This window comes from Epinephelus fuscoguttatus, linkage group LG9 (genome assembly GCF_011397635.1).
Source record: "Epinephelus fuscoguttatus linkage group LG9, E.fuscoguttatus.final_Chr_v1".
Classification (NCBI taxonomy): domain Eukaryota; kingdom Metazoa; phylum Chordata; class Actinopteri; order Perciformes; family Serranidae; genus Epinephelus; species Epinephelus fuscoguttatus.
Window position 1 is genome coordinate 24,969,327 of NC_064760.1, and position 19,920 is coordinate 24,989,246.

Genomic DNA, 19,920 nt, shown 5'->3' on the forward strand with positions numbered 1-19,920 from the left:
AAGGCCTCGATAACCTCACGGTAACATCATAGCCACTATATTTTCCCAACATTATTTTTCAATGTGTCCAAACATCAAAGTGAATCTATTGCAGCATGTCTAGAACAAAGTGAACCCAAGGAGGTATGCTGTGATGAAGTCAGACCTATGAAACCTTTATTACTTTAATAATGCAGTGAGTTAATTTCTTTGGCATGCATTTTAATAGCACGCAGAGTGATTATCTCAGTGCCATTAATTGAGCCAGGAGGAAGTGTTCTCTTTTTTTCAGCCTCATGTATTCAGCCCTGTGTAGTACAGGAGTCCTCTCTGCTCTGGGATGCTTGGAGGAGTTCCAGATGGTCGGAGAGATATGCCAACATCCAGTGGAAGGGATACAAAATGAGCTTTTGTCACTGGGGATGCCTGGGAAACCTGAGGCTGGTTTACTGTGCAGCAGGTGCAGGGCTGTGCAGTTAAATCTACTGTAGTATAGTCACCGAGATCCTTCGGTGGGTCTACATGACATACTACTGTTGCTTCGTAGACATGAACACATCAATGGCAGCTCTTCTTCCTGTTTGGTGTGAGTACGCAGGCTAAAATGCAGCATTCAGATGATTGCCAGGGATTTTTGGGAGAGGTTCAGCATGGCACAACATGCCACCAGGCAGGCCATCTGTTATTGTGCTTATTCTCAGCGTGACTCACAATGAGCAAGGTGATCTGAACATTAAGATGAGGGCCTGTATCACTTCCTTGTTGATGCTCCAAATGCACTGAAATATGTGCTTGCTCAACCACCTTAAGCAACAGCAGCGCAATCTTACTGTACGAGTCCAAAGTGCGACTGTACAAAAAAGGCAAATATACGTAACCCATTCGCCAGTTCTTCTGCGTGCACATTCGTCATCTAAATTGGCTCGCTTGCTCCATTTTCACTGGTAATATAATTCCCTGTAGGTTTAGATTCTGTTGGTCTTTGTGAATTTAGTGCCTCATCCTAGTTTAAACTAGTATAACCTGCTTTTTCTATTTATCAATATGACGACTGAGATTAAATTGATAAGAAGCTGACTGTGATATACCGGTTGAATGTTAGTAGCATTACCTTGAGGGGAACTTATTCCAGTTGAGAAATATCACACAGCACAGCAAAGACATGTCACAGAAAGATGTTGATTAATTTACACAGACTTTATTATCTTTATTTACAGATGAATCATTTTTGACATATTTATCTGTTGGCGCAGTTAAGATGATGCAATATTTTTCAAACTTGTTTTGAACTATTTCCATCCAGACTTGTGACAGGTTGTGTTACTGCTGAACTTGTTTTTATTTCTTTTTTTATTATTTGTTTGTTTTGTTTTCTTTCAGTTTTAAAAACAAGAATCCAAATGTATTCCTGCAGGAGGCCAAAACCAAATAAAAGTTTTAAAAAATGTGTGGGGGAGGGAAGGGACAGGTGATGTAAGCCATGTCGAGAACAGGTGTGGGGGATGGGAGCTGGGGTTTGCTGCAGGAGCTTTGGGTTCGTCGGGGGGTGGGGACTGTGGTATGAAAATGAGTATGGCTACTGTGTGAACACCTCTGTGACACTTTAAGAGCTGGCTTCCAGAACAGGGAACAAGCCTCGTCCTATTCTGTGTTTGTGTAACTCCACGCTTGCTACCTGGTGCACTGTATAGACTCCCCACAAATTTATTTCAGTGTCCAAATTTAACATGAATACATGTTTACGCTTTATAGTGACCTCAAAATGTCATGCAACAAGATAATGAGAGGGGTCCTGAAAATTTGAATTTACCACTCATTTAGCAGCCTATACCACTACAGAGTGCCCCAAAATACTGAGTGTTTACTGTGTTAGATCAGTGAGAGGTGTTGGTAGTGACGTTGAACACTGCCCAAAGAAATGACAGAACCATACCAATCTAAAAATGTGTTTAGTCTAGGACTCAGCACAATCCCTGTTTAGAAGACCAGGCCATAAGTGTGTAAAAATCATGACCACGTCAAAAAGAGCCTCCTTGAATGGCTTGACTCGCTCCTACAAAGGTTTTCACGAATGAAGGTAAATGCACTGCATAGGCAAGGATAAGCCGCTGACAGCCGCTTCTTGGTCACAGCCAGAAAAGCTGGAGAGTGGCGGGCACGGGCGGGGTCTTAAGTCTGGCATTTGCTTCAAAAGGGGCGAAGATGTGGTTGAATTTCTGATTGTAGCGCTGAGTGGAATGTTGAATCAACTTAAAGAAACCAGAGATAAGAGCTCATAGAGCGACTGATTGGAGTGTGGTACAGCAAAGGTGATGAGCAGGGAGGATAAAGGAGGAGGGGGGAATGTGGAGGTGAGGAGTCCACTTTGAAACAGAGGGTGCAACAGGGGAATAGATGCCTTGAGACAGCGGGAATTTCGGAGGAGAGAGGGTGTGTATGTGTGAGGAGGGGGGGACAGGGATCAAGAGGAAGATGAAGAGGGTGTCAAGATTCAGTTACTAAGCAGTAGCTCTGTCGCTGTCTCCACGTCCCAGGATTTCGACGACAACGCCACTATTACTGCATTCTGGGAAGAAAAAAAAACAACCATTCAGAAACACTGTTTTATTCTACAGCAGGATTCAATAGTGCAAAGCACAGTAGGGGAGGAACAAAAAGTTAAGAGAAACTTACTTTTTCAAAGCCCATGGCACAGAGTTTGTCTATTTTGCGTGTGTACTCCGGACTGGAGACGGGAGCGCCTGCATAGACATGAGACCAGAGCCTCGCTGTCTGTTTGAACATCTCTGGGTTCTGCTTGTACTGTGTGATAAACAAACGTGAAAAACAACACTAAGTTTGCGTGAAAGGGGTTCAGAACACCATCATCAACAACTGAAACATTGTGCTTTTCTACTTAGCTTAGTTCCCCAAACACATATAGAAGAGTAATGCACTTATGATCCGTCTATACTTTTTTGTATGTGTGGCTCCACAACAGATTGCCAATAAAAAAAAATCTCTGCAAAATGTTGAGGCTGCTGAGACAGTCAGAGGAAGGAATACAGCTGCAGTCTGCCAGTCATCAGACAGTCACTTCTGCCCAGTGCTGCTCAGAAGTGTGTTTTCATGCTGTGTTTGCATTTTGAAAATGAAATGCAGGTGTAGATTTTCCATCATCATAAACTATTTGCATTTAAACTGTTTGATCAACCCACTCAAGACTTCCTTTCAATCAGTTTGTGCCTGGAGCAATCTGAGTTGATCAGATCAGATTGATAGATTAGAGAAGCAGCTACTGCAGAGTCGAGTGAAAGCCGACTTTCTTTTCAGCACTGAATCGCCGTTTTTATCAAAGGCAGGCTGGAAAACAAAAGATAAAACTATATGAATTAATAGTGCTGCGCAATATGACTTCTAAATAATATTGCATTATTTTAACTCTATAAAGCAACACACAATATTTATCTCGATATTCTGAAATGTCATAACAAAGTTAAATGTAGTACTGTTACAGTTAAATAAATCAAAGCGGAACCACTGGCGCTTTTATTTTGAAAAACCCAGCTTTTCTCGGGCCAGAAGTGTTGATGATTTTGCTGAAGCTTCCAGTCAACAGTTGTTGTTAGCAGCTAGCAGAAAGTTAAACCATTACCGTGGCGCCTTCAAACGTGAGGATTTATTCACTGTGAGCTAGAAACAAACTAGCAGCTCTCCAGTTCATACATTAATAATATCTGCAAGTCACAATAGTGCTCCATGGTCACAAAATCTGACTGAATAGTAGCATTCTGGAGCCCTGCAGATACAAAAACACACGCTTCGCCTACTCACACATTATCAATCTGGAGAAAGTGGTCTGGATGGTTGGAGGAGTGTGTGGGACGCATCATGTTTGCAAGTGTTTCTTAGTGTGTGTGTCTGTGAGAGGGAGAGAGCCATAGGAGAGAGCAAGAGAACCGAAATATCAAAACGAGTCTCATGCCGGAGGCTTAAAAAAATGACGTGACAATGTATACTCCATGTTCGTGATATTATCATTTTCCACATCCCACATGGAATAAGCCGTGATACACTGAGTATAATTGATATAGCACCCACCCCTACGAATTACCGAATATTTACGTTTCATGTTCACTGTGTTTGGCAGTCTGCTGCTCTGTTTGTGCCCAGAGTACACTCTGCCACAGGAAAGAGACAGAGAGGGAGAGAAACACAGCTCCAAAAAAATCTAAATGTGGCAATAAATGCTGATATTGTGGTGGTGCACCACAAATAAGTGGATGTGTGGGAAACCCTGCAACTTAAGGTGCAACACCTTTCACACCACCTACACTGCCTCAGGTTTCTACTCCATAATAACGCTCTGACCAACTGTAAACCATGTAAACAACATGAACATGGCTGGACATCTACTCAACAAAAATATCTCATACTAAATTTTACATAACCCCATTTCATTCCTTCATGTGTGTTTCATTGGGATGTGGGTTGCTAAGCAATAGATTAGCGGTACTACAGTACATGACACAAGGATTAGTGACAGTATGTAGGTGTTATGATGTGTTCAATAAAGTGGGATAATCTTTTCAATAAGAAAGGTAGGTGAAGGGCAAACCGCTAACTGCCTACACATGATATTTCACAACAGTTTAACGCTTTGAGCACTGCACTGAATATTATTTAACATGTATCAATTAGCTGACGTGCAGCACAGAAAGAAGCATAATGCATCAACCCATTTAAGGTCATTTAAGGTAACAATCCAGGGTCATACACAGGTGAACCTGATGTATATATCTGAACAAACAAATCTACTCAACAATTAACATTATGGTTGCAATCAATGCCAACATTTCCTCTATGCTAATATTTTGGTAGCATCTAATAATGTATCTAAATAAAGTTATAATCTCATAATTTCTCCAGTGATATTTATGAGAAAGACATTACACACACACACACACATATATACATATATATACACATATATATATATATATATATATATATATATATATATACATATACATATACATATATATATACATATACATATACATATATATATATATATATATATATATATATATTCACAGTTGAGGTTTTGAAATATGTATCATTTAGTACAAGTCAAGGAGAGAATTGTGTGCCATGTGGATGATGGGATTTGTCAGTCATTTGACAAAAAATACAACTGTAACCCTAATTTATGAAATTCAGGATATATATAACACCATAAACATTATGAGTCTATGTGTCTGAAAGAAAGTTAAATAAAAAAACTGAGCAGTTGTCGTTCAGGGTTAGCATTTAATGTCTCCCTGCTTTTTATAGAAACCTGTCAATAAGAATTTGATTCATCCTGCTGACAGGGACAGATGTGTGAGGGGCATATCATGATCAGTGTTTTGGCTTAGAAGCCTGCCTTGCACAAATCTTTCCCTGCCAATTGTTCCCATACATCATCACTTCTAATTGTCATTAAAGGCAAAAATGTCATAGTGAAAGAAAGAGCGGACAGGAGAGGACCTTCCTGCTCTAAATGCCAGTCTTTCCCAGTAGTCTGTGGCATCAACTGAGAAAACAGTGAAAAATCCGTATCACATTGGGCCCTTGGTGACTTCATCAAATGCCTTACTTTGTCTGACCGACTATTTAAGACACAATAACATTCAACATACTATAACATAAGACCAAAACATTTGGAATCATCAACAACAAAAAAATAGAGTTTGCTACACTACACTAGACTATGCCCACACAAGTATTTGATTAAATAATCACCTTGTGATGTTTTGAGCTACATGCTCACACTTTCGAATACCGACTAGGCTAGAACCTGGAACTATCATCTGATGACAGCTCTGCAGCAGTCTGTCAACAAGCCCCATCCACTAGTAGGTAGTTTGTCTTGGCAGGTGCCACTGTAGGACCAAATGATACTATCACAATCAAGTATCAATTAACACTATATTTCTGACAAATCCTTCCAGCGATGTGACATTTTGGGTGTGAGTACAGAAGCTATTTAGTGGTTGATAAATGTTGAGTAACAATAATTAGTAGTGTCGGTATGATGTCCACGCAGGTGAAGGAATTTACTGGTCATTTACCTTGGAAGAACCCTTTCAATTTAATATAAAGGTCCCTAATTATAACAGGATTACATGAACAGGATATCACTCTAAATGCTGAGGTTATGAAAGCGACTGTATATTAAACACTGAACTCTTGGTGCACTGAGTTCAGACATCAGCTCACGGTAACTGAAGCTTCTACAAGCAACATTTGAGCTACATCACAATAACCAAATACCTAAAAGAAATCTAGTGTCAGATGAAAGTGAGTACAGTATTACACACGTTTAAAAAACAGAAATACATATCAGTGCCAAATGACAGTCAAAACATAATACAAAGGCACACCCACCTGATTGGCTACCACTGCGTCTTGTGGATCATCTGGTTCTGCGGCTGCCAATAAGGCTTGTAGTGACAAGAGGACCGTCCTCAGTGTCATAGCTGCTGCCCTGAAAGAACATACAGGATACTGTTTAGTGCAACACAAAAATAAGGTCAGCTTTCCTGAAGGACTTGAAGAGATGTGCTTCCCCAAAAGTGTCCATTACTGCATGTGAAGGGCGGAGGAATATTTTTTAATACTCAACATGATAATGGACCGGCTAGTTTAGGGGTACGCTATGCAGGACTGTTTGTTTATGTTTGTAAACACCCTCGCCAGCAAAAGTGAAAGTAAAAGTCAACTCAAGCTCCACCCTCCTTGGCGTTTCACCTCACTATATTTGAGTTCTTTTGGCGCTGTGTCTCTTGGATGCTTGCTGCTTATGGTCTGGCACCTGGTTACTACCTTTATATAAAGCCCCAACTTCACTTGAGCGCTGTGAGGGTACACACCCATAAACATCCTGAACACAGACAATAAGAAAAAAAAAATCAGGCAGAGGGCAGTGTCTCTGCAGTTAAATACACTATCACACACTTTTACTGGGTCATAAGTAAAGAGTGAGAGGGATTAATCCTGTATGAGTCTAGACATTGTGGTTTTTAAAGAAATCCTGCATAATACGTCTTCAAATACCTTTGACTTATTGGGACTGATCAGAACAACTAAAGCTTTCCAAATCATCAGGCTCATTCATCTACTTAACTTTGTTTAACTATGTTTTACATTGTGCTCATGTGTGTGTAGGAGCTTGGATCAAAGCATACTGGGGCTATTTTTATAGTTAAAAAGTTGAAATTATTGACAAAATGATTGTGTTGTTATCTAACTGTTGACAGAGGTGGGCATTAGAACAGCAACTTAGAAATGGCTGTGACTTTGGTCTGACATTGTACACGACTGAACAAGTATTTCACGATGGTTGTGTGATGGATGAAGAATGTTAGGAATGCTGGCGCACATTCACTCACCACTGGTCTTTGAGAATGTCCAGACATATTGCACCTGTGACCGAGCTGATGTTGGGATGCCAGATCTTCGTGATAAACCGCACCTGAGAGGTTATATGAAAAGGGTATGAAGAAAATCATCTGCGGATTAGCACAGTTAATGGAAAACTTCTGAGGCTAATGTCCTCAAGGAAATGGATGCTTATCAGCAACAATACCAGTAATGAATCCCTACCTTGGGTGGATTGAATGGATACGTCTCTGGAATTTTAATTTCTAGTTGATATCTACCCCCTGGAAGAAATGAGAGGTATCGCAATTATTTATGAATCATGACAGGGTTATTTCAAGCATGAATTTAAAGAGCGACTATTAAGATGCTTTAGTTTGTATTATTAAGGATGAAAAGCCTCTTGAAGTAGTTAGTTGGTGAGGCCATCTCAAAAATAAAGTGGTTGTCAGTGATGCCCATTATCACATAAAGAACTTGTGCCACCATGCATACAGGTTAGCAGTGTGTCTAAACGAGCCCCTCACCTTCATATGGTGTGTCAGGTGGCCCTGCTATCTCCCCTTTAAGTTCTGTGAAGTTCTCATCCACCAGATCCACCTTTATCTGGTTTTTGCTCGTCTGAAAGAGTGAAAAAGGCAAAGAGGGGTTATGACTTCAGCACACAGGCAGACTGCAAAGTGTTAAACTAGCTTGCTGTCAAACTCCAACCTGCCTATGCAGCAGAAGTTGACACCCCCCCGCAGCATTAGCCAAAGTTGACCTCAACTTGTTGCACACATCTTACGGATCTACATATAATACGCGCTCTAGTGTAAGCTGAGACGCATCTATGCAGATCTGGGGGGACACAAGTGAGAGCAAACCCTCAGTACTACACGCGGATCACACCAGTCTATCTTTGCTAACACCGCTAGCTTGGCAACCATAGAAGGCATGGTAAGCTAGCCAGCTACGTTAGCAATATGAACTCGAGGCTAAATTATATCCGGGAATGCTTCCACAGCCTGGCAAACTGCTGGCAAACAACAGTAACATCCTCGGCTTTAACTCCCCCACAGTGGCATATTAATAGCTAGCTGTATTAGCCATTTGTGAAGCCGGATGCACCGCCGTGTCTGACACAGTTAGCTAAAGCTAGCAGCTGGGTGATTAGAAAGCTGACAGCCAGCGACGCGTCACTAACATACAGCTCCGAAGGCAAAGAAATAAACAAGGAAAGCAGCAACACTGAGAGGCAAACGTGACAACACACCTCTTCGCTTTTGAGCACCTCCTTGAATTCCCGTTTTATCCTCTGAACTGCGATGTTGGCCATGGTTCCCCCGTGTTCCCGTCCGGTTGGGGCCTCGCCGCCGTCCGACCTGACTAACGTTAGCTAGCTTGCTCTGCCTACAGTAGCTCTGCACTTTTTGGATACAACCTCAAAAATAACCGTTGGAACGTTGTTCGCCGCGAGCGCCGTCAGTCCCGGTTATCAGCGTGACGTTATAACGCGTTCAAGCCGCTCAGCGTGTGTCTATCATCTCAAATGTGTAACAACACAATGGTTGGTGGTACTGAAAACATTTTAATACCAAACTGCATGCAGTCTGGAGGAGAGGGGGTCATGTGATCTGTATTGCCATCCTGAACGCGTCCTCCCATTGGCTGATCTGTTCGTGATTAGTAATTCATCAATATTATTATTGTTAGTATTGCTATTATTATTCAGAGCTATAAAATTATATGATGCCTACAGGGGTGGTATATATCATGTTATAGGTAGCATTTTAATGCAGAATAAAAGTCATCTCAGAACAAACCCAAACAAGTAAGGGACTGTTCTTAAATTATCAGAGGAGGGGGCGGCTGGGGTGTTACTTAATTTTATTTATTTATTTATTTATTTATTTATTCATTTATTTTTTGTTTTGTTTATCTGACTGTTTCTGCCTGCATCTATGCAGCTACAAATATTTTTTCTTGAGCCTCTGAGGGACTGGCGGAAAATGCGTGACCCTCCCTCCACCATAAATTAGATATTAGATTTTTAAAACTAACCCTCTGATGTCTGAAAGTTAAAAGTTGAAACAAAAGCCTGAGGTCCATTCCACAAAGTAAAGGCCTGTACTACGAAGCCAGTTCAACCTACCCATCTTTTTGTTATCTGGCTTGACCTACCCTAACACTGACCTTTTGTATAACCGGTACTACAAAGCTGGTTATCAGCTAGTTCAGTCAACTCTGGGTTTTCAATATATATCAAATGATATGAAAGAGTTTGCCACTAGGAAAAAATGTCAGTGGTGTGGGATGTAAATGATACTCTGATATTCTAAATCTATAACAGAAATGTTGAAAATACTATCCAAAAAGTCACTGTTTTCTGAGTCTTAAATCACATGTCAGTATCATTAGTATTGAATATCTTTTGCCATGATGAATATGTCAGATGAAACACTTAAACTTAACGCCAGACTGTTTCTGCTACTGACGTAAAGGGTGAAAAAGTAGTTAATGACTGATGTTGCATTTATAATAACAGGAGCCAAGTGTGTGGATTATTTTGCTAATGAAATATTATCTTTGTTTCCTAGTTCTCATCACACAAGTGTCTCATGTTATTCTGAGCTGCAGTATAAAATAGCAACACCGTCAGTGGGAACTAATGTAAACTTTGTTAAAATCATGTGTTTAGTGCTGTAAACGTTCTCTCCGTTTTTTCGAAGCACTGTTTTAGAACCCAATAATGCAAATACCTACTATTACTACTGACCTCTAACAATATGTAGGCTTTTTATCTGAGACTCCGGACTTTCATCGATGGATACTTTTTTCTTCAGTGATCTGGCAAGGAAAAAAACAGACTGGGGGCCAATTCCTTATCCCCGCTACTATTAGGCAGTCTTAGGACGCAAAAGCAGAGTGGGGTACGTTGTAGGTCATTATACTAATGGAAACACACTGACCATGATAACGCACAGTACGACATGACCCAGCTGTGCCCATCACCGGCACTGATGTCTGTCTGTATGTCTGCAGTAACCACAGACTGTATAAGGTACTGACATGACAACACACAACACACAACAACACACAACACCCTGATTTTTTCTAGTGGCACAATGGAGTCAATTTCAGGTGGTAATGCCATGTGTGAAACAGTAAATGTAATAATATTACCTGAAAATTTGTTGGTAACATGTTATATTACTTTGTTACCGCTAACACAAAATATATTACTGTAACACATCACTTTTCTAACACATTACCCCCAACACTGGTTACCACAGTAACACAGTTTGGAACTGAGAACGCAGAGTTTCCCTCAACTCAGGATTAACTAACTCAAGAGTTCTCACAAAACCTGCTCTCTGAAACTCACAAAATCCTTGAGTTTTCCCCCGGTTGTGCATGCTGGCTAGTTAGTGCAAACCATTTATTTTTGGCCTATTTTTAAATTAGACATATACTAAAGTGATTCCGATGAAATATCACTATTTTAAGCTCAGATTTGGTCATGTTCTTTTCTGACAGAAAAGAAGCTTTCATTCCACATTATGTGTCCTATGACTCTGAGAAATGTGGAAATCCAGCAATAATTTCTGTTTTCACAGTTTCTGGATATGATAAATGGTGTCATGGTGATCTTTAAAGGAAACATGCCTTACAAACCCACATTTTCTTTAAAAATCTGCAATAAAATAAATCAAAAATACAACCATTCAAATCTGTATTTCCCTCCCCTAAGCCAAAATGAGAAAAAGTTCCTCCTCTGTGCTTAAAAAAATATTTGACATACCTCCCCCTTCTTGCACCACCCTCATAAATAACAAACAGTCCCTAAACATGGTTTCACGCAATGACTAGCAGATTTCATTTCATCATTAACATGTGATCATTTACATGTTGTCACAAATGCTCTGAAATGAAGTGAAGCAACACTGCTCTCATGAGTTTAAAGTATGTCTCACATGAAGTGAACATGAAGAGTCGGTCGCTCTACATTACTGCAGCAAGCCCTTCTGTTTTCATCTAATGATCCCAGTTAACTGTATGTCTGCCTCACATAGCCTGTGCACCTCATGTAAATCAAAGATAAATGCTGTTGAAGACAAATAAGGACAAATATAAGTTAAAAGATTTTTTTTTTTACTCTTAAGGGACCATGAAATCCTCAGAGAAGCACTCATAAAGAACAATTAAAGACAGTGAGGGAATAGGGTAGAGATTCATACTAATGCAGTCATACTCAGCTGTACTCTAATGTAGGCTGAACCTCTAGCAACAATCATGTCAACCTCTGTAATGCTAAATAATATCAACTGTCCACAGGCGTTGCAGGGCACTGACAAGCGAGCGTTTTAGGGCGACTGAACAAGACATACGCTGAAGACTTTCACTTAACGTAGATGTCATTGGAATCACAGTCAGATCACCTCAAATAGAGACAATGATGATTTGTGTGTTCATGAGTGCTTCACTTTGGGGTTGTCTTAACAGATAATTTCACTGGACAGATCCATGTTTCACCACAGTGTTTCACATTGTTTCATCAGAGCTACAAACTGTGACACTAGGGGGCGCCATTGTCCTGTACAGATTCACACAATTTGCCAAATTGAACATTATATCTGGTGTTTAAATGAAGTGGATACCACTTGTAAATATCCTTTTAAATTCCTGTTCTTACAAAGATTTGTACAATCCACAATTACATCTGAACAAGCTCATACAGTGCACAATATATTAAAGTCACATTTTCGTCTGAGTTGTACAATATAATCACCACAGACTTACTTTATCACAATATTAGAATAATTGCATCAATATATTTTCTCCAGAATGTGGTCATAATGTCAGCAGCTAGTTAAAGCATGTCCTTTCTTTTACAGTATAGAGCTCACATAATCAATTATTAACATTTGTAAAATAATGTGAGACTTTGGCAATAAGTGAATGTGTTGATCTCATGGTCATTAAATGTATGAACACACTAACAAAAGAGTTTTTTTAAAAACTGTCCCAACCAATTAAATAAACCCGTTATTACAGTCAAATGTATAGAGACACTTTTTCTTGTTGGTAAACTGATCACACATTTGTCACAAGCACAGATACAAGCATTTTTGGACCAGTTAGCGCTTAACAGGTGGACATGAGCAGACAGGGACTCCCTCCCTTCTCCTCCTCCTGATCACCCCCCTCCTCCTGCCTCTTGTTTGGTTCCTCTTGGTGATGATGACAAAGATGACAAGTGCTGTCAACATAACCGCTGTTATCAGGAGGCAGCCTCCGAAGACCAGCATGGCTTTGTTCTCGAACATCCATGTGCATACAGAGCAACGTTCATGCAGCTGACTAGACCTGCAGGCCTGCGTGGTGTTGTCCTCAGGGAAACCACCACGAGTGATGATTTCTCTGTAGACAGCGATGGAGGCTTTGGCTTTGGATTGGTGATGGGTTGAGGTAAAGAGGCCAAATTGAGGGGCATGCCGATCTTGCAGTTTCCACATGTAGAAGCCCTGCAGGTTGACGCCATCTAATTGGTGAGCTGGAGACAAATAGGGGAAGAAGTGAGACCAGAATCAACTCTCTAAGTCCTTTTCAAACAGTATGAATAACCCATATATACTTTATGCTACCATCATAAAAACACCCAAATGTTGAGTAAATGTCAAAGGGTTACCCGTGTTATAAAACAACGTGTGTGCATATACAGGTGGGGTAAGAGCCATAAAGGGCACGAACACAACACTGAGCACTGCACTGTGTTTCTCTCCCCTGCTCTCTCTTTTTATGATCTTCATGGTTTCTCATTACATCTGGTTTTTATGGTAGGAAGCAATGTGATCATAAAACATGTACTGCCTGTGGATCTGTGCCTCTTTCTCAACATCCTGAACACTGCAGAGGTCAATTGGCTCCTACTGAAAAACAATTACGCAAAACATTCTCGAAGAGGAGCATTAAATGCAGTGGTGGAAGAAGTATTCAGATACTTTAGTTAAGTAAAGGCAGTAATACCTCACTGTGAATATACTCAAATACAAGTAAATGTTCTGTGAAGTAAAAGTATGTATTATCAGCAAAATGGACTTAAAGTATGAAGAAGTATTCAGATCATTTAGTTGAGTGAAAGTACTAATGCTGCTGTGAAAATACTCTACAAGTAAAAGTCCTAAGATATTTTTAGATTCATATTACTGCTGCATTAATATGTTGTATTTTACAGCCGTGGGTGTTTAAGGTTGTGCTTATTTTAACTCCTTTATATACTGCTAGGGAGTTTAATCCAGTGGTTTTCAAACTGCTGAAACACCACAAGGCAATCCAAAAATTCAAGACACACCTGTTTTTATATCTGTGCACAGTAGCCTCTATAATATGTGTTATCATTCTTATCACAACATCAATGTTTGTTTTTATTTACTGATATCAAATAACAATTGACAACTATTACTCATGAAATATTAATGAACAAATTGATTTAAGAATTCATTTTAAACTTTTTAAAATTACATCAAAGCACCAGTAACACATCCATTGAAACAGAAATAAATGTAAGATAATGTAAGGTAATATGATGTGTCACACACTTGATTAAATTAAATTGAATTAAATGACATTTTTTAGGTAGAGTTTGCCTCTTTATTAGGAACATACTGATTAAAAATCAAATAAAAACTTTTTGTATAGGCTCAGTTGAATATTTCAATAATAATGTGTGCTTACCACAAATCCCACGGCACACCAGTGTGCCACAGCATGCCATTTGAGAACCACTAGTTTAATCTACATCAATGTATCATATTCTATAACATCATCATATATTGATGGCATCACGTTCCTGTGAGAAACAGGTATATCTATCTTTCATGAGCTCAGCACGAGAAAGGTTTTAAAGAGCTTATTCAGCCTAAGCAATAGAAGTATTTTCTCAATCCATAAATTGTTTTCACCTGAAAAGGTATGAAGAAATTTAATCTGAAAAGTAACTAAAGCTGCTGCACAAATTCAGTGAAGTAACAATATCTGCCTTTGAGATGTAGTGGAGCAGAAGAATAAAACTACACAAACGGTATGCCTCAAATACAAATACAAGTACCTCAAATTTAGTTACTTCCACCACTGATTGGCAGCATGTGAGTTAACGAGCCAATTAATCACCATAGCAACCACAGGTCAGTCAGTCACTGTGAAAGGACTTCAGCCAAGTAAACTTTACTTGTTGCGTGCGTAGAATACTAAGAAAAACACATACGCAACCTGCCGTTGTGGCAGATAGATGGATAAGACTGTAAACAGCTGTGCCTATGAACCCAATTCCATACAGTTATAGTTTTTTGGGCCCAAATCCAGTCTCCGCGTCTTGACCCAACACCCCACATTGGTGAACAATACCAAAGCCAGCTAAAGCCTTCTTTACACCCACCTTTAAAGGCCTCCTGCAGATAACTCCTGATAAAGTGTTGCCTGACTTTGTCCTCCACAGGAGCCTGGTCATCAACCCCACTGGCTGTCACAATGATAGGCAGAGCCCCTCCGTATCTCTGGCTCACCCAGTTCAGGATCTTCCGCAGGCCCCAGGGTACAAGAGCCTGCCCCAGACTGGAAGAGGCCCAGGTGGGATCAGAGAGGATCACACAGCCATGATCAGGGGGCTCTTTCTGCTGAAAACTAGCCTGTGTGTGGGGATATGGAGAGACCAAGCGGGTGGTGAAATGATTCAGTGCGATAAAGCTCAATGTCCCTCTCAGCTCCTCCTTCTCAGTCTCGGTAAAGGTAGGAAGAGCAGATCCAGGGAGGCCCATTACTCGAGCCCTCTCCTCCAGGTATGCTTTCATTTCTTGTGGGTAGTCCCCCTTGCTACGTTTCTCCTCATATAAAGTCCCCAGCAATGGGTCTAAGAAGCGCCCAAGCTCAAACAAAAGGAATCTCCGTGCTGCTGCTGTATGCGAGTCCAGGAAGGGGTTTGCAGGTTCAACCCAGTCGGCATGTAATGCAAGTGACACAAGTGCTTTCTGTTGACCTGAGTGTTCCCTCTCATACAGCCTCCAGGCTTTTGCATGAGCCAGGAGAAGGTTGTGAGCTGCCTGATGCTTCTCTTTCCCACTGGAATAAACATCTACCAGTCTGTTCGGCTCATTGACGGTGATCCAGTATGGCACCCAGGACCCCAGCTGCTGGTAGCACAGAGCTGCGTATTCCTGAAAGGCCTCCACTGTGCTGTAGTTGAGCCAACCACCAGAGGCATACAGTGGACCAGGCAAGCCCAGGTTTGGAGCTCTGTGTGTGGGGTAGTAGAGAATAACAAAAGCCTGCAGGTCCAGCTTCTTGAGCTCGGTCAGGACACAGCGGTAGTACCTTTCAGATGTAATAACATTGTGAAACAGAGTTATAGGATCAGGAGGTCTTTAAATCTTTAAATTGATCTGAATCTGCTGTGAATCAGGTTATGTTATAGTTTTAAATTTAATTTGAATTTAAATCAATAAAATTGAAACTGTCCCTGTTTGTGTGTTTGTGTGTTTCTACCTCAGAGCCTCAGTGTTCACATTAGAGAGGTCTCCCTCGGGTAAAATCAGAGACCAGTTGAGAGCGAAGCGATAGTGAGATGCCCCAGTAGATGCAAACAGGCGAAGATGACCACGAATGGCCAAGTAGTCGGTGCATTGGGCTCCTCTGGTGTGCATCTCCACCCCTGGGACTGGACGCAATGATCCGTCTCCTGTCAGGTTCCAGCTGTACAAATGGGGGTCGGTAAACTGTGGTGAGAAAGGGTAGAAGTGGACCTGCAATAACAAAAAAAAAAAAAAAAGACAGAAAAAGAATATTAGGGTAAATATAGCAGTTACTTTAGGATATTTTTTTGCTGTTAAGTCACTGTCTTGTCCTCTTAGGTTATTTCTCTTTTTACCTGTAAAGTGGAGTCAGCGATACCCCAGTGAAAGTCGCAGGGGAAACGGCCTTTAATCTCTCTGGAGGTTTCATCTCTGAGGAAACCATTGTCAGTGACAACACGTCTGTAGTACTGTGCACTGGTCTTGGGGGTCCTGCTCTGGTTCTGTTGGCTGAAGTCAATGTAGAAAAGGCCTCTCCTGACAGTGTAGCCATAGTTCCACTCAAATCCATCCACCAGTGACCAGGCGGAGTATCCTATCACCTGCACACCATCAAATTTTATAGCTGTAAAAGGAAAAACAGCAATAAAAAGTTAAAACAATTTATTTTTCTTTTGTTTCTGCAAAAAAACACAAAGTGTCCTTTTTTTTCCCATCCCAGTTTTCTCACCTCGCAGGACCTGGTTGATAAACCTCTTCATCAGGTAAATGGCCACTGTGTCCTCCTTTCCCACACTGGCTTCAGAAAACCAGCCTCCCTCAGTCACCAGCACCGTCGGGTCCTCATACTCCAACTTTATCCAGCCCAGTAAACGCCTCAGGTCTGGAGTCACAGTCTGCCCATACTGGACCAGGCTCCGGCCCAGACGGAGGTTGTTAGGCCCAAAGGACAGAGCAAAAAAGTCAGCTGTTTTCTGCACCCAGAGCTTCTCCTCAGGGGTGAATGTTGGCATGAGGGCCCCATGCTTGATTTTTAAGGAGACTGGGTAGTCCCCGTCTCCAAAGATGGGGCTGGCAAACCAGCCAAGCACAGCCTCCATTGAATGCTGGCAAAGCTCAATATTAGCAGCTGTGGCTTGGCCTCTCTGAGGCTCAACCCAGTGGGACCCCAAAACAATGGATACTTTACCCTTCTGAGCTGGACGGAAGTGGGTGTTGTAGGTGTGCCATGCTTTGGCATGTGCCTGAAAATCACAGCACACACTTTATTATTATTAACACAGTTGTACAGTTGGCCTTTTTCACAGAAGGCATGTCACAGAGGGAAAAGCACAGGCGTAAATAATAAAACAAATCATGGCTGAATTGCATTTAGCTGCAGTTTAAGGGTTGTGATGTTGTGCATGCTGGCTCACTGTCAGTTAAACAGGGCAGAGCCGTAACTAATATTCAAGTATCGGTCTTAGTGTGCTTTTCCTACTACGACAAGTAAAAATGTCACCTGCACCATCACTGGAATTTGTTATTTTAATGACAGAAAACTTTTATAAATGTATGAAATGACAAAGTAAATAGATTGTATTCATAAAGTACTATAAATGAACAGATATGATAAATAATTGCATGTTCCTCTGCCTTGATTTTGTCTAATTTTCCACAAAATTTCATTCAAAGTTATATTTAGTGTCCTGAGATATCATACTAGCTAACAGATAAATAAGCAACAAACAGCTTCTTTCTGTAGCGGAAGCAATAGAGTCATAATGAAAACAATCTTGTAGGCACCACAGAATCACTGTTGGCTCAGCTATCTGCATGGTGTTAGCTGTCCACAAACCATCTGTGCTAGATTGCATAAATATAAGTGATTATTAATGAGGCATATCTCCGTGACTTCCTGTCACACACTGTTTCACTCCAGCAGAGAAGTGCTGATGTGGTGGACTTTGACCTCAATCTCTCTTTAAGTGTCCTGTTTACTGATCGCAAACCTGTCAAAATAAATTATGATCACCAGGTCGTTGATGAGATAAAATAAAAAAAGGCTTTGCACCAGTTATACGTTTCAATGCAATAAATCAAACTTCACTAACTTTATTGATTTAATTCAACTGCAAGAAAGTGTTGGTGCAGTCTGTTCTTGCGTCACTGCGTTGAGAATGCATTGACCATCATAAACTGATACAGCTGCTGCAGTTCAAAGTTTACAGACGGTCAATATCTCCAGAGAAATTCTTCATGCACTGTCATCTACAGTCCAGGCAGATAAAGCACAATTATATTAATCTACAGAGTCACATTAAATCAGTTGACCCTGTTTAACTTACCCTGATCAGGTTGTGGGCCACAATGAGAGAGGCAGCAGGACCCCCTGTTTCTCCAGGAGCGTGCACACCTGTCCCATACCCCTGCACAGCTACCAGATATGGATTATGCATTGTGAGCCAGTACTTGACACGGCTCCCAAATGTGTGGAAACAAAATGCAGCATACTCCCCAAACAGTCCCACCAGCTTGTCATTTCTCCAGCCTCCATAGCGCTCCTGCAGGACTTGAGGCAGGTCCCAGTGATAGAGGGTGACGATGGGCTCAATTTTCCTCTCCAGCAGCCTCTCTATGAGCCGTCTGTAATGCTGCACAGCAGCTGTGTTGGGCTGACCTCTGGCATTCCCATCAGGAAAGAGTCGGGGCCACGAGAGAGAGAAGGAGTACGATCTCACACCTAGATACACCAGTGCCTCCACATCTTCTTCCCAGCGAGTGTAGCTGTCACTAGCCACATCAGCAGTGTCTTTTGCCAAATTACCACTGACACTAGAGTGGGTGAAATGGTCCCATATAGAAGCGCCTTTACCCTCTTGGTCCCATGCTCCCTCTGTCTGGAAGGCAGATGTCCCTGAACCCCAGAGGAATCCTGAAGGGAAGGTGTCATGGAGGAAAGACTGCTCTTTGGTGATGGGGTCCGGTTTGGGCTGCTGCCAAATCTTCACGCCATCCCCAAGAGAGCAGGTGGCCTTGTTCCAACCACACAGCAGCAACAGGAGGGAGAGTAGGAGAGTGGGAGGAGAGGGATGGGTCAGCATACTGACTTGTTTCAGAAATCCACTTGAATGAGGTAGCCGGTGTCAGTCAGAGCCAATGCTCTATTCAGTATCGTGAATCCTCTGGAGAAAGACAAGAGAGCCATTGTGGTGGAGGAGAGAGGAGAACGATCACATCCAGGACAGAGAGCAACATCTGAGGCTTCGAGGTGCTGCCTTATGCATCTGACAACCTGGTCAGACTTCCCTATCTCTTCCTGAGTGTACTTGTGCTCCTACTCAGCCCCTCCCTACCACATAATGTCCACACATACAAAGGGTGAGTCGTATTCCCACACACTTATGTTACCTTTTGAGAGCTTTCCAGGGAATTATTTTCACCTGTAGTTCACTTAAATCACATCATCAAATAAAAAAGGACAGTTTAAAAGAAGGGACCAACACCTAAGAGGATATTACTGAGTTATTCCTGAGAGGACACACACACACACACACACACACACAGAGCTCTAAACATGCTGCTGATTGCTGTAAAAATGTCCTTGTGTCAATAATTAGCTTGTACTCTGATCTTAGCTCCATAACTAAGAAGCAGTTCACACTGCAGTCTCCATTTTACGGTGGACACTGAAAACAACAATAACAGGCTGTTTTCTGTTGTCTTATGGCCAGAGGCTGTTTAGCACATCCGCAGTGATCCTCCAAGATTTGATCAAACCATGCTAGGTGAGAACAGTGACACCAGCTCATATTACCTCATTCAATTAAGCTCCCTTTGCTGTATGATTAACAGCCACTGACCCGAGGAACCGACAGTGCTGCTGGATTGAAAACATTGCTGGGAAGTGTGTATTTGTGTGACCGTCCATCTGTCTGGGCACACGCACGCTTGTCCTCATTAAAACCCATGGAAAAGCCCCTTCCTCATCCCTCTTCATTAAAGGCAGTGT

General features: G+C 41.5%; 2 protein-coding genes across 3 annotated transcripts; both read right to left on the reverse strand.

Annotated features, from left to right (window-relative positions):
- Window positions 1-1,149: 1,149 nt before the first annotated feature.
- ube2ka (ubiquitin-conjugating enzyme E2Ka (UBC1 homolog, yeast)) lies at window positions 1,150-8,988 on the reverse strand. 2 transcript variants are annotated; one of them, XM_049585980.1, is made up of 7 exons: window positions 8,639-8,988; window positions 7,911-8,004; window positions 7,609-7,667; window positions 7,395-7,477; window positions 6,391-6,490; window positions 2,653-2,781; window positions 1,150-2,545 (listed from the first exon to the last, which is right to left on the reverse strand). In XM_049585980.1, the coding sequence occupies exons 1-7, from the start codon at window positions 8,699-8,701 to the stop codon at window positions 2,471-2,473; spliced, it is 603 nt and encodes a 200-aa protein (XP_049441937.1). In that variant the 5' UTR covers window positions 8,702-8,988; the 3' UTR covers window positions 1,150-2,470. The 2 variants fall into 2 exon arrangements, with proteins under 2 accessions (XP_049441937.1, XP_049441938.1); XM_049585981.1 differs by lacking the exon at window positions 7,911-8,004 and having other exon boundaries at window positions 8,639-8,805.
- A 2,545-nt stretch (window positions 8,989-11,533) lies between these two features.
- klb (klotho beta) lies at window positions 11,534-19,187 on the reverse strand. The gene is made up of 6 exons (XM_049585979.1): window positions 18,257-19,187; window positions 16,660-17,173; window positions 16,286-16,554; window positions 15,904-16,160; window positions 14,801-15,732; window positions 11,534-12,919 (listed from the first exon to the last, which is right to left on the reverse strand). The coding sequence occupies exons 1-6, from the start codon at window positions 19,010-19,012 to the stop codon at window positions 12,504-12,506; spliced, it is 3,144 nt and encodes a 1,047-aa protein (XP_049441936.1). The 5' UTR covers window positions 19,013-19,187; the 3' UTR covers window positions 11,534-12,503.
- Between the last annotated feature and the right edge of the window lie 733 nt (window positions 19,188-19,920).

What these genes read in the sequence shown, in the direction of transcription:
- ube2ka (XM_049585980.1), bottom strand. Translation starts at nt 8,701, where the DNA reads ATGGCCAACATCGCAGTTCAGAGGATAAAACGGGAATTCAAGGAGGTG. An exon ending in AGGTGCTCAAAAGCGAAGAG is followed by an intron (nt 8,005 to 8,638) that starts GTGTGTTGTCAC and finishes TCACTCTTTCAG; the next exon opens with ACGAGCAAAAACCAGATAAA. An exon ending in GACATTCTCAAAGACCAGTG is followed by an intron (nt 6,491 to 7,394) that starts GTGAGTGAATGT and finishes ATGTTCTTTCAG; the next exon opens with GGCAGCAGCTATGACACTGA.
- klb (XM_049585979.1), bottom strand. Translation starts at nt 19,012, where the DNA reads ATGCTGACCCATCCCTCTCCTCCCACTCTCCTACTCTCCCTCCTGTTG. An exon ending in TGGCCCACAACCTGATCAGG is followed by an intron (nt 17,174 to 18,256) that starts GTAAGTTAAACA and finishes TGTGATTTTCAG; the next exon opens with GCACATGCCAAAGCATGGCA. An exon ending in TCTGCAGGAGGCCTTTAAAG is followed by an intron (nt 12,920 to 14,800) that starts GTGGGTGTAAAG and finishes ATTTGTCTCCAG; the next exon opens with CTCACCAATTAGATGGCGTC.